At 52.2% G+C, this 14,147-nt stretch overlaps 1 protein-coding gene across 1 annotated transcript in view; it reads right to left on the bottom strand.

Annotated features, from left to right (window-relative positions):
* PRR12 (proline rich 12) overlaps positions 1 to 14,147 on the bottom strand; it is a 47,454-nt gene that overhangs the window by 18,437 nt on the left and 14,870 nt on the right. Inside the window, exons 4-8 of the mRNA XM_083408086.1 lie at positions 10,427 to 13,905; positions 5,896 to 6,514; positions 3,629 to 3,948; positions 2,003 to 2,119; positions 661 to 794 (exon numbers count right to left, since the gene is read on the bottom strand). Coding sequence (XP_083264212.1) covers positions 661 to 794; positions 2,003 to 2,119; positions 3,629 to 3,948; positions 5,896 to 6,514; positions 10,427 to 13,905 — 4,669 coding nt within the window. The remainder of the gene's footprint in view (positions 1 to 660; positions 795 to 2,002; positions 2,120 to 3,628; positions 3,949 to 5,895; positions 6,515 to 10,426; positions 13,906 to 14,147) is intronic.

Below are 14,147 nucleotides of genomic sequence, written 5' to 3'. Positions count from 1 at the left end.
GTCTGTGAAAAGAAGGAGTGTTTGCTACCATCCAATTCACAGTTCAAGCTGGAGTCAAGAGGGGAACAGGCCGTGGCACAGAAAAACACAGGCTAGTGAGGAGGGCAGTCATGGTATACCCCAGGCATAGGTAAACTTGGCCCTCCAGATGTTTTGGGACTACAGCTCCCATCATCCCCAGCTAACAGGACCAGTGGTCAGGGATGATGGGAATTGTAGTCTCAAAAAATATCTGGAGGGCTGAGTTTGCCTATGCCTGGAATAGCTCATTCCTTTGACAGGTGCAAGAGGCGTGGTATGGAGTCAGTTTCATGACTAGGCAGGTGAGAAAACAAAGAGGCTGGGCTCTTTGCTCCTTCAGGTGAGGAGCTAAATACTCTCCTGCGTGTCAGGTAAAATAACTGTAGAAATAGAGGGTGGCAGCGGAGGGGGAGGTAAAGGATCTGAGGAAAAAACTCCCCCAGGCATGTCACCTGAACAGTTTAATACAGGGAAGGGTTTTTTTGTGGGGAGGTGTGATTTTCAGCAATTCTGGAAAAGGGGCACTTCACAAACTGGAATAAATCAGCATGAGGAAGTGGCTCAAATGCATTTTGGTGCTTCTCTGCGAGTGGAATTGGCCTCTCATATGGGAGACCCCCCCCCTTCCTGCTCCTTTACCTGACAGCTTGCAGGGGCCGGTGCCAAGGCTTCTTGGAGCAGACGCGGACGTAATCCTTCTTGTTGATGTTCTCCAAGAACTTAACGTAGAGGCGCTGGTACCGGTTCTTGGCATCGCCAAAATAGCCCAGATACTGAGGGGGGACAGGGAAGGAAGGAACTGAATATCAAAATGGGGATGGCGGGGAGAGAATGTCTGCAACACAGCTCTTTCCCACCTCCAGAAATAATGAGGGGATACACAGTAGAAAAACCCAATCCTTCGCCCACGATATCAGTCAGTTCAAGTGGATTTACTTCCACCAAGCACAAAAAAGTATGTCTGCCTCTAGCTTACCTCACACCCTTGAGGTGTATATATTTAGGAACTGCCTTATTTTTATGAAGTTGTTTAATATTATTCTTACAGAGAAGTGTTGGATAAGAGAGAGAAACCTGGGTGGGAGACAGGTCAGAGTGAGTTTTCCTCAGGGTGTGAGGCTGAGGAAGGTGGAAGCTTTTTCAGGTGAGAGTTGGAAAGGCTCACTTCTTTGTATGTGGGTTGAAGATTAAGGTTTAATTATGATACGAGGACTAGATATATATAATTTTTGTTTTACCATGATTATTATTGGTGTTATTATTAATGTTCCATCTCTCTCTGCTTCCTCTATTCTTCTTTTTACTCTTTCTCTATCTTTTCTTGGTTTTTTCCTCTTTCCCTTTTTGTTTTTTTGATTTTCTTTATTCCAAATATTATTTTACTGTATTGTGGAAACTTTAATAAAATCTTTGGGGGGGGGGCGTTTTGAGGGAAGTTGCTTATTCTTCTTCTTGTTGTTGTTAATTGTCCGCCCTTCACCCAACAGTTTTAGGTTTTAATATTGTGTTTTAATGTCATTACCTGCCCTGGAAACTTAATGTGAAGGGCAGAAAATTAACAACAACTTTATTTATTTAAATTTTTATTATCCACTCTTTGTTGCTAAAAGTAATACCAGAGTAGGGTTGCATCAAAACTTTTAATCAGGGAATGCTATAACACAGCAATGCTATAATCAATTAAATAAAAGCAATAGGGGAAAAATTCTGCCACGGTAGTGGCAGGAACCTGCTGAAACGGGAGTGGAGAGAGAAACTTACTGGTGTGGAAATATGTATTTCCTCAGCAGTGGGAAGAGAAAGAAAAGAAGGGATATACAAAATGGTAGAGGCCCTGGTGGTTAAAACCCAGAAATCAAGCCATTGTGCCGAATACAATTGCGTAAAGCTCATGTAGGCCTCCCACTTCTGAAGTTCTTTTGCCCACATTCACTGAAAGTACGATTTTTTTGTATGGTGAGCGAGTAATGGGGACACTTACATTGCTGGTTGCGCAAAATTGTCGCTGCCCGTCCTTTATTTCAGGGGTGAACTTCTGGAGCAAAGCTTTCTGAACCCGCCAGATTGGCGGCGGCTCCCGCCCAGTCTGAAGAGCGAGCTGCAGGAGGGGAGAGAAAGGGGTGATGGTCACAGGGATGGAAAGAACCCCAAACAAGCCTAGCTGCTGTGATGCAACTACTCTGCAGATAAGAAGCTCTGCTGGATCAGGCCAAAGGCCCACTTAGTCAAACATCCTGCTCTCACAGCGGCTGACCAGACACCCATGGAAAGCCTGCAAGCAGAATCTGAGGGCATCGGCAACCCTCTTCGCTTGTGATTTACAGCACATGGTTATAAGCCCAACTTGGGTGGGTGAGGATCCTACTTAGTCCCTCAGAAGGGAAACTAGTGTCAGATCCAATGTAACATTTTGATTTTAAGTACTATTATGATTTTTTTAAAAAAGCTCATACTAAAACTTACCCAAGAGTAAGAATTCAAGACACTGAAATACGTGAAACACTTGAAAATGTCATTCAGATTTTATGCTTTTAAGGCTTTGTTTCTGCTCCAAGCCCAGAAAGATAATAATATGGCCCGCTTTGATCAATGAATAGAAGATACGGTAAAGGTAAAGGAGCCCAGACAGTTAAGTCCAGTTAAATTTGATTATGGGGTGCGGCACTCATCTCCGCTTTCAGGCCAAGGGCGCTGGCGTTTGTCTGCAGACAGCTTTTCTGGGCTGTGTGGCCAGTATGATTAAACAGTTTCTGGTGCATGGAAATGGTATTTACCTTCCCGCTGCGGTGGTAGCTATTTATCTACTAAGCTGGTATGCTTTCGAACTGCTAGGTTGGCAGGCGCTGGGACAAAACAACGGGAGCTCACCACGTCGGGGTCGATTCGAACTAACGGCCTTGCAATCGGCAAGCCCAAGAGGCTCAGTGGTTTAGTCCACAGCGCCACCCGCAACATAGGAACGGACTTGCTTTTCAATGCAGATTGTGCATGGATAAATAGAATGTTATTTGGAGCGTATTTATAAAAATTATGACTTGCTAATAACTGTATGGGACGTGGGTGGCGCTGTGGGTTAAACCACAGAGCCTAGGGCTTGCCGATCAGAAGGTTGGTGGTTCGAATCCCTGCGATGGGGTGAGCTCCCGTTGCTCGGTCCCTGCTCCTGCCCACCTAGCAGTTCAAAAGCACGCCAAAGTGCAAGTAGATAAATAGGTACCGCTCAGGCGGGAAGGTAAACGGCGTTTCCGTGCGCTGCTCTGGTTCGCCAGAAGCGGCTTAGCCATGCTGGTCACATGACCCGGAAGCTATATGCCGGCTCCCTTGGCCAATAAAGCGAGATGAGCGCCGCAACCCCAGAGTCGTCCACGACTGGACCTAACCGTCAGGGGTCCCTTTACCTTTAATAACTGTATACTGACTGTAGTAATAGCAGTACTTATTTACCAACGTGTCATATTGTATTAAAACCTCAAGCACTTTTTCCTTTCTTGCTTTATTCCTCGCTTCTTTATTTGTTCACTGAAAATTTTCTGAATAAATTACTACTACTACTACTACTACTACTACTACTACTACTACTAATAATAATAATATATCCTTAACGCACCTTGAGGGCCTGAACGTCCTCCACGCGGATGACAAACTCATCGCGCTCTCGGAAGATCCCTTCCCCACCGCTCTCTGCCTCTTCTTCGTCCGTCTCTCCACAAATGGCCGCCGTCTCCTGCTTCTTGGCAAGGTGAAGAGGCCGTGTGTCCTCAGGGTCCTCGGGCTCAGGAGACGCCTGAACAGGTGGCTCCTCGGGGACAGGTGGAGCCTCCTTGGGCGAGGGAGCTGGGGAGATGGGCGGCGGGGGTAGCTCTGGCTGGACATCTGCCTCCACTGAGGGAGCTGGGCTGGGGATTTTCTCCTCCACGGGTGGCACATCTATGGTGGTGGGGGAAGTGGCAGGGGTTAGCAAGCAAGCAAGAGCAGAAATCCATCTTACTCAGCAGTGGCCTCCTAGCTGGGGAATGGTCTCCCCAGAAAGTCTTGCCTGACACCTTCTCTATAGTCCTTCTAGGGTCAGGCAAAGACCTTTTTATTAACCTAGACTAGGGCTATGGTCCTCCAGCTGTGACTACAACTCCCATCAGCCTCAGCAAGAATGGCCAATGGTCAGGATGATGGGAGCTGTAGTCCTGCAACACCTGTAGGGTCACAGACTCCTCAACTCTGCCCTAGGCTTTTTAATTAATTGTGGTTTTAAATCAAGACTGTCTATATCACCAGAAAGGGTGGGTTGGCTGGTGGTTGTTGTTTTTTTTGCTGTTTTTTATTTGTTTCTTGGATGGTTTTTAATTATTATACATGGTATTTTTAAAGCCCAGGGAGTATTTATTGATGCAAAGCTACATCCATCAATTAAAGAAATGGGTACTTTGGAATTTAATTTACCAATCCTCCCTGCAAACCATGCACATATATACAGTGGTGCCTCGCAAGACGAAATTAATTCGTTCCGCGAGTCTCTTCGTCTAGCGGTTTTTTCGTCTTGCGAAGCAACCCTATTAGCGGCTTAGCGCTATTAGCGGTTTAGCAGCTATTAGCGGCTATTAAAGGCTTAAGGGATTAGCGGCTTAGCTGCTAAAAGGCTATTAGCGGCTTAGAAAAAGGGGGTGGGGAGCGAAAAAAAATCTCAAGACTCGCAAGACATTTTCGTCTTGCGAAGCAAGCCCATAGGGAAATTCGTCCTGCGAAGCGCATTGAAAAACGGAAAACCCTTTCGTCTAACGGGTTTTCCGTCTTGCGAGGCACCACTGTACTAGTAACTTAGGGATCACACCTCACACATATGATGAAGTGGACTGAAATTCATGAAAAATTCTGCCATAATAAATTCATCCGTCTTTAAGCTCTATGCCAGCAGAACAGGATCCCATGAAAGGTGGATTCTCCTTCCTCGGAGGTTTTTAATCGGAGGCTGGGTGGCCAACTGTTATGTATGATCTAGCTGAGATTCCTGAATTGGAGGGAGTTGGACTAGATGACCCTTCGAGTCCCTTCCAGCTTTACAATTCTGTGTTTCTATGTGTATTCCTTATGTTATTCTTTTCAGAATGGAACATTTTTCAGAAGAAAAGTTTAGTAGTGGAAAATCCCTCAGAAAGTTTTTTCTTTTTTTTAAAAAAAAATTAAATCATTTTTACTGATTTTCCAATAAAAATCCCCCAGAAAGTTTTCTGCCTGGAAGTGGATTAGTAAATGTGTTCCCTTTTATGCTGACAAGAGCAGGGCCTTCTCGATTATTATTTTTTGCTTCACATCAATACTGCATAAAATTATCTAGAGTTTGAGTTTTGAGGCAGGGGTGGCGCTTGGGTCTTGCAGGAAGGAGAGACATAACTTGGTAAGTAGACAGGTTATTAGGAAAATATAAGGGAGCATGTGTGCAATGTTTAGAAACTCAGATACAAAATCTAATCGCCAAATGGCACCTTAAACCTAGGCTACGGTCAATTCAAGCTTCAAAGAAATATTTCAGATCCCTCTCTAAGTGACATTTTGCTTTTCCTGATTGCCAACCTGGCATCCAAAGCTGTGTGGTTGCAATTGCACCCACGCCAGGTGCAAAACGCGCCTAGCGCCTGGCTAATTTCTAACACTGCTGTGTGCAGCAGAAGAGCATTTGATCAGGAAGAATGTCTACATTCAGGATGCAAGAACCGTTGAAAGAATGCAGAAAAAAATGCATACTAAATATTAGATGGAAGTCTATCCTGCTCAGAAACTAATGCCCTCCCAAAATCAAGAAATGAGAAAGGTTATGTAAAACAGGAGATAAACAATGGGCCGGGACCCAACTCAAGGTTTGGGCAGGGGACGGGCGCTCACCATTGGGTTCTCCCTCCTTGCGGTCAGTGGGGTCGTAGAGCGCCGAGATGGCTGAGGAGATGCTCTTCTGGAGGTCCTGGTTCTTGCTGACGGAGTCCTCCTCGTCGGACGAGAAGGAGGGCAGCGTCTCCAGGTTGCGCTTCAGCTCCTCATCCAGCCGCTTGCAGGGGCTGGTGCAGCTCATCACGAGCCCGGCAGGGTCCCCTTCGGGCCCATCCAAGCCGCCAGGCAGCATCGGGGGCGCCATGCTGAAGGGAGGCGGCGGCTGGGAAGAGGAGGATGAGGATGTGGCTGACGGGGGACGGGGCGTCTTGGAGGGGCTGCCTGAAGGCGCGACCATGGTAACCGCCGTGCCGGGGGCCCCGACTGTGGCGGCCGAGGAGGTGGAGGAGGCAGAGGAAGGCAGCGTCTGACGCTTGCCCGACTTAAGGAAGTCCAGGAAGGAGGCCATGAACCCCGACTTCATTTCAGGCTGCTTCTCTTCCACTTCTTTGATCTTCTGTTTGATCTTCTCTCGGGTCTGGCTGCTATCCAGACTGCTCTCTTGAGCGGGCTGATGAGACGGGGTGGAAGCCTCCAACTGAGACCCCTCCAAACCTTTGGGGACTGGAAGTTTGATCTGAGGAAAAGAGAAGGGACAGGAATTGGGGGAGGGGAGGAGGAGTCTCAGGGAGACTTCCTGGACTCGCCCCCCGATGTTGGCTTTGCCTCTTGACTTAACCGACCTCCGTTTTTCTCTCTCCTTTTTATTTTATTTTTAGGGTTTCACCATTCACCAGCTTTCTGGACCCACCATTTTCCAACCAAATCAAGATACATTTTGCATATATCTTCACCATTTATTCTGCTTCCAAAATTAGGGGTTTCTGAGAGCTCTGGCTTGGTTTGTTTTGTTTTGAAGGAGCTGGGTGGCAGATGGAAAGGGAACAGAGTGAGAGAACTGCAGGATGCCCAGGAGTCAGCTCACATAAGAAGGAAGCGAACAACAGGAAAGCTCTGTGCGGCACTGGAAGCCACCCTATAGCCAACTGGAAGCCCCACCCTGCTCATCTCTGGCTTTGAAGCCACCCCACTGTAGACACAGCCTATCTTCTCCACTCACACGAGGACTAGAAACCTAATTTTTGAAAAGCAAAACCTGAAACCACTAGGTACCACATTCAGCAACGAATTCTGTGCTTGAGCGAAATGCGTGGTTGCTCAAACACAGATCTAGCAACCGGCAAGCTCGCCTCACTCGCTAGTCCTCAAAACATGCACAATGTACTGAACTAGTTTCACACACTCCCAAGACATCAATCTGGGATCCCCACCATCTACCAACCCTGCCATCCTGTCCTAGTAGCATCCTGCACTCTAGAAACCCAAACTCTTGCACCAAGAAACAGCCATGCTTATGTTAAGTGTGCAGATAGTAACAGCTTGCAGGGCTATTTTATTTATTTTCAAACTCTGCTTAGATTTTAAAAACAACCAAACAGCTAGGTGAAAGGATTCTTTTTTTAAGAACGCATTCCGTAGCAGTGTCCTTAAGAAAGAATTCCCATCTCATCTGCCATAACGTGTGTATTAAGCTGCTGAGTGAGGCTTTCCAGAGATTTGGGCTGGTGCTGTCAGTATGCCCACTCATTTCACCTGCCCCTAGGGAGGTGGAGGAAGTCCTGAAATCGGTGCCTGGTGTCCATGATGGACTGGACATGTGGAAGGATCCACAGCTTAATCCCTACAAAATGGAAGAACTGTTGGTCAAGGGGTCTGCTGATCTGGTACTGTGCTTCTGGATCTGGCGCTACTCCTGAATTTCAAGCTGGTGGAAACAGCATTTCAGCAACTTGGGATAGCGCACCAGGTGCATCTCTTCCTGGAGACCTGGCCACGGTGATGCACGTCCTAGCTTATATTCCGATTGGATTACTGTATCGCTTTCTACATGGGGCTGCCTCTGAAAAGTGAACTGCAACTTCAGCGGGCGCAGAATGCGGAAGCCAAACTATTGTCTGGCGTAAAGTGTTCTGATCGCACCACTTTAGTGCTGTTTCAGCAGCCCTGGCTGCCTGTTTTGACTCAGGCCCCATTCAGAGTGCTGGCCTTAACCTTTTAACACGTCGGCCTCTCAAAATTCTCCACCCCGACTGGTGGCAGGATGATTTCGCTTGATACTGCAAGCTGCCTTGAGGGTTATTTAATGGAAAGGCAAGGAGCCATCGGTTTTAATGAATCAAATAGGAACACCGTTAAACTGAAGATTTTACAAGAGGAGCAAGGCCTCTGGGGTAAGTTCCTTTTTTGCAATAAAGCACAGGAAATTTTTACGGGCGCGAGACCCAAATATTTTTACCATCAGAATACGCTACTAAACGTCCATGCTGTGCACCTCTGAATGTGCATGGTGTGTTGGCTGCATTTCAATGGCTGTTTTTCAAGAAGTGGCAGTGACATGGTTTTCAGGAGAGACAGGAAAGGTATTAAGGAGTTGGTACATGATATTAGGAGTCATGCAGTCGGGCCTGGCATCAGCGCCCTGGGAAGGGCTCGCTGCTCAAAATCTCCCTTTTCGTTCGAGGGTGGGTGGAACGAGTTCTAGGCGCTGTCATTTTAATTTCCCAGAGTGCTCTCAATGTAGGAACTTTACATGGTGGCTACCAGACGACCTCTACCAGACGGCTATTGCCATCTCTAGCTAAGCCTGCCAAGGGGCCCCACTGGTGTAGGAGAAAATAGAGCCCTCCTCAAACCCAGAACCAACCAGCATGGGGTTGGGAGAGCGGTAGCAGGCCATAGAGAGGAGGCGTGTATGCAACACATGGCAAACCCTGCCCAAGACACAATCTGGTACCTTTTGCATCTTCGCAAACCTCTCTCTGTGCAACCATAACGGCCGAGATGGGGACAAATAAGCAAAGGGAATAATGAAGAAGGCAGCAAAAAAAAAAACCAACAACAGCCCTGTGCACATTAACTCAGCATAGTCCTGTGCGAATTAACCGCAAAGCAAGCCTCACTCACAGTGTTCAATGTAGGTGTGCCTTGGAGTGCAGAGTAAAAATGCAACCTCCGTGACGTTTGCCAGACTTAATGCAAAAGTCTGTAAGTGCAAGAGCACAGAATAAGCTGTTCAATAGAAGGAGGAGCTTTGGGTGCTGAAACAGATACGCAAGGCAAGGTTTATGGGTGGCACAGGAACTTTAGATGGTAGATTTAGAGGTAGGGAGGAGTGTGCCACTTTCTGCAAATTCACTCTCTTCCAGTTTTGTTTTGCTTTTTGAATGAACAGGAGAGCAGCATCCTTTAGAGTTGCCACTTCAAAGTGTGAAATGTGTTAAGACTTGCAACTTTGATCAACTTGCTGCTTTCCACAACATTAAGCACAGAATCTGAATAGTTTCTGTATTCACATGCTGGCGTGCAATGGAGGGAGGGGTCTTTTCCAGGCCATGGGCTGCATTCTCTTAGGGGCAACCTTCTCTGGGCCACATGCCAGTCATGACTGGAACCCTAAGCAAAAAGCAAGCACAGCCAAGTGCCCCGGGACTGAGGTTCTCCCTCCTGGCTGAACAACACACGGAAAAAAGACCCGGCTGCAAATATGTACCATGTCCATCAAACTTTCACGGATCCTTCCAGCCAACAATTCACCTACCCACTCCATATATATGGCTATGCCATCACAGTAATCCACACAGAAGAGAATGATGAGAGCCATTTCACATGTACCCATGGCACGGTGGCTGCCCCCAGAAAACCCCTCCTGCGTTTGCACGGAGAGCATTAAGTATAGACATCAGTGCAACGTATCTATGGGAGCTGTTCAGACACCGGTGTGTTTCCTGGAAAGCAGGCTGAAACACTCCCGCAGCCCTATGGAGCCCGGATTGCGCACAAGCAATTTCCAGCAGCAAGCACAACACTATAGGTACATATGAACGGCGCTTGGCAAGTCAAGTAGTAGTTTACTGCCTGTGACAGATTCTCCAGGGCCAACAACACCAGGAGCCTCAAAAGTCTGCCTGCTCCCTTTCCTGTACACGAGTTGGGGCCACAGCTCAGCGCCAGAACACCTGCTCCGCCTGCAGAATGCCTTGGCGTCAGTCCTTTGCATCTCTACTTAAAAGGGACCAGGCAGCAAGTGATGGGAAAGACTCTATGTCCAAGGACCCTGGTCAGATAACACCAATACACTTCAGCTGGTGTTAAGGCAACTCCCTGGGTTCTCTCACTAAGCCCACTCTGCAGAAGCCAGAAACCACACGTCCCTACAGCTCGTTTCTGCCCGTTGTCTGTCTCTAGTCTCAGAACCGATCTCTTTATTTTTCAAATTATTCTTTTCCCGCTGCAAGTCAGGGATGGGGAAGCTGTGTCCCCCCCCCCCGGGGCTTTGGGTGGATTGCAGCCCCCAAAAGCCTCGGCAGAGGCAGGTGGGGGGCTCCCAATCCAACCAGCCTCTTAAGGAGAGGGGCCGCAGCCCTCCCACCCCCGCCGCCAGCCCTGCCGCTTAAAAAATGAACCCCGCTGCCTCCCAGTCCCCGCTTACCTTGAGTGGTTTGAGGGACTCCAAGCCTGCTCCTGGCTCAACCCCCTCCTCCCCGGCTTTCTTGCCCCTCCCTCTCCCCCGGCCACGGGGCTTCTTGGTGCCATCGTGAGCCACGCCATGGGGCGGTTCAGTCAGGGGCCGGATGCGGGGCCTCCCGCGGGGTCGGGGCGGGCCCTCCCGCTTGGGCTTGGTCGGCTTGCGGCCCCGGCGCTTGGGCCCTTCCAGGAGGCCGCTGTTGGGCGGGCAGAAGTCTATGTCGCCCATGGGGCTGAGGCTGGTGCGGTTGGTCCGGCAGCTGGAGATGAGGTCCGGCAGCAGGTCCGGCAGGCGGCGGCTGTTGAGGCGGATGTCGGCCGGGACATCCTCCTTGTCCTCGTCGTCTTCAAACTCGTACTCCTGGGCGTAGTTCTTCTTGGGCGGCTGGAAGGGGGGCTCCCGCTTCTTGAGCAGGTGGAAGGACGAGGTCTTCAGCAGCTTCTTGGGCTTGGAGGAGCAGAAGATGGGCGACGTCAGGCCAGACTTGGACTCCGAGACGGGGGCCGTCCCGTGCTGCCCTGACTGGATCAAGCCCAGCTGCTCTGTGTTGACCGTCGAAGGCAGCTCATGCTTCACGGAGACAGAGTCCAGGCCCAAGTGCTGCCCGTCTCCGCTCTCGGACTGGCAGTAGCTCTGGTAGCCTTGCCCTCCTTGCATCATGTCGTAGCCTCCGCCTTTCATGCCCTCTCCCCTCTCCATGCCTTGGGTCCCGTCGTCCGGCTTGGGGAACTCGTCTCCGGCGCACGGAGGAGGCCCGAACATGTCCTCCATGCCCGGGAAGAAGCTGCGGTCCTCATCTTGCAGCAAAGAGTCCGGGAAGCAGATGGAGGTGAGGGGGACAAAGCGCTGCTTGGCCCCCTGCGGACTGGGGCTTTCAAACTGGTCCTTGCCCTCCAGCTGGCCCTGAGGGACCTGCTGGGAGGAGTCGGGGTCCAGGCCGGCGTCGGGGAGGAGGTGCTGCTGGTTCTGGACTGAGCCACTCTGCCCCAGGTGGGACTCCAGACTCAGCTCGGGCTCCAGGAAATCCTGGATCTCCTGAGACTGGGAAAGGTTGCCTTGGGGCATCACCTCCATGCCCTCTGACTGCATCCTCTCCTGCTGCAGCTGGCCCTGGAGCTGTGGCGACTGCTGTGGCTCCAGCAGCTGCGCCTCCATGCTCTGCGAGCGCACATGCGCCTGGTGCAGGTGGGCTTCCAGCGCCTGCATCTGGAGCTGCGGAGAGGGCGCCTCGGCCTGGTGCATGCGCTGCGGCTCCATCAGGTGGACGTCCAGCGGGGTGCGCACCTTCCCGCGTGAGTGCAGCTGGCTCTGGGTGTGAGTGAGCACCGACTGGAGCAGCTGGGATTGTTGTTGTTGCTGCTGCTGCTGCGAGAGGGAGAGCGGGGGCAGGTCGGGAGGGGAGTCCAACATCAAAGCACCCCCCTGCTGCCCAGGCATCATCCCGTGAGGCTCCATGGGGTGCGGCTGGGGGGCGTGCTCCGGGGTCTTCTGCAGGTACGAGTGTGCTTGCGATATCTCCTTGCCCCCCGTGTCCATGTGTCCTCCCTGGAGGTGCTGCTCAACCGACTTCTTGATCTCCTGCCCGTAGGAGTCCATGGAGCCCGTTTGGTGGCTGTAGTGGACCACGGAGGTGGCCAGGGACTCTGGCGTCGAGCGCGTGTGCGAATACTCCTTCTGCCGCTCCCCTTTCTTCTTGTCCTTGAGGCCCTGCAGGGACATCTCGAGGCCTTGGTTGTCCAGATTGGAGTTGGTCCGGATGACGCTCTGCAGGTGGTAGCGTTCCTCCGTCTTGCTCAGCTCATAGCCCATCCCCTTCCCGCCCCTCTCTTCGCACTCCACCATGCCCTCGGGGGGCACGCGGGGCGGGCTCTGCGACTGCAGCAAGTGCTGGATCAGGAACTCCTCGTCCTCCGTCCGCTCCGAGGACAGCAGGTCCGAGTCGGTCTTGGATTTGCCGTAGGACGCTGCCCTCTCCAGCCCTCCCTGGGAACTCTGGTAGCTCTGGGTGTGGGCCGGCTGCATGAACGAAGGAGACAGCACGGAGGTGAGGTACTTCTGAGACTGCCCGGGCGACGCCACGCTCTGGGGCCGGTTCGTGGTGGGCGACTGGAGGGGCCGGATGATCTGTGAAGGGCTCGAGTCCGGGAGGCTCTGACTGTGTGAGTAGCCGATGGACTGGCTGTGCCCTGGCATGGCTGGCGAGTGGCCGGTGCTGTAGCTCAGCGACGGGCTGGCCGTGGGCATCCCCTGCGAGTGAGCCGGCACGTAGCTCGGCGTCTGGCTAACGGAGACATGAGGCTCGGCCTGGACGCTATACGACAGGCCCTGGAGCTGCTCTGGCGAGTAAGTCTGATTCTGACAGGTCTGCAGCCCTTGCCCGCCCTGCCCGGCCTGGCCCTGCTGGGCCTGCCCTGTCGTTGAGTAGCTCTGCGCCTTGCTCACGCTTGTGAGGTCTTGGGCCTGGCTGCTGCTGAAGCCTTGTGAGGCCTGGCTGACCGAAGACAGGTTCTGCGGCTGGCTGACTGAGTAGCTCTGCGTTTGGCTCATGGAGAGCAGGCTCTGGGGCTGCCCGGGCGAATAGGCCTGCGACTGGCTCGCGATGACAGAGCTGGGCTTAGGAGTGGATGAGCTGTAGTTGCTTTGGCACTTGGGCGTGGCGGTGGAGCGTGGCGGCTGGCGGGAGGCTGAGTAGCTCTTGGACTTGGAAGAGGAGGCCGTGCCAGAGTAGCCGGGGGACTGGATGATGGGGCGGTAGCTTTGGGAGGGCTCTTGCCGCGTGGCCTGGGAGGTCTTCTGCTGCTGCGAGCCCTCGCTGCTGGCGGGCGACTGCTCGCCCAAGGGGCTGCACGAAAGACTGGAACGGTGGGGCATCTGCTGGTAGCTGCCCCCACAGCTCAGGTAGTGCTGGAGGGAATGGGCGGCGGGCAGCTGGGGCTGGGCACTGGAGGGCCTCTGGTAATGCTTGATGACACTGTCCTGGCGCGGGATGGCCCTGTCGATGGAGGAGGCGGGCGAGCTGGAGAAGACGGAGGTGTTGTACAGCTGGGATGTCTGGTCGGAGGGCCCCAGCGAGGACGACAGGAGGTTGAACTGGGAGGGCAGGTGGCGGGAAGCAGACTCTTGAGCGCTGCGGTATGCTGAGCTCTGGGAGGGCAAGCCCGTGCCCAGCACTGCACTGCCCAGCCGGTCAAAGCTGAGGGAGGAGGGGACGCTGGGCTGAGAGGACTTGATGTGCAGCAGGGGGTCATGTGGGGACAAGAGGCCGTTGGAGGTGGGGCTGAAGGTGGCATCCTGCAGGGTGAGCGAGGAAGTGACCGGGAAACTGCGCCCGCTGAAGGAGGCTGGGTGCTGGTAAGCGGAGAGTGCCGACGAGGAGGGGAAGGTGCCGGAGCCTGGGAGGGCCCCCGAGATGAACAGCTCGGCGGGCGCTGGAGTGTGCATGGCTGCAAGAAACAAAAGCATCGGGTTAGTTGGATTTCTTTGAACAGAGCTGCAGGATTTGCAAGGCACTTACACGGGAGGCGGGGGGTAAAGGCGCAGAGCTTGGCCTATTCACAAGAGGAGGAGTAAGCTGTGCCCAAAGAGTCAACAAAACACGCTCCTGAAAGACATGTTGAGGCAGGCTCGCCTTGCGCCTCATTGTTGAGACATGGTTTCTGCGATGCAGGATACAGCTCAGCAATAA

This window comes from Podarcis tiliguerta (assembly GCF_965153285.1).
Source record: "Podarcis tiliguerta genome assembly, chromosome: 13".
Classification (NCBI taxonomy): domain Eukaryota; kingdom Metazoa; phylum Chordata; class Lepidosauria; order Squamata; family Lacertidae; genus Podarcis; species Podarcis tiliguerta.
The sequence above is the reverse complement of the archived record's forward strand: the minus strand, read 5'-3'. Positions and strand labels throughout refer to the sequence as shown.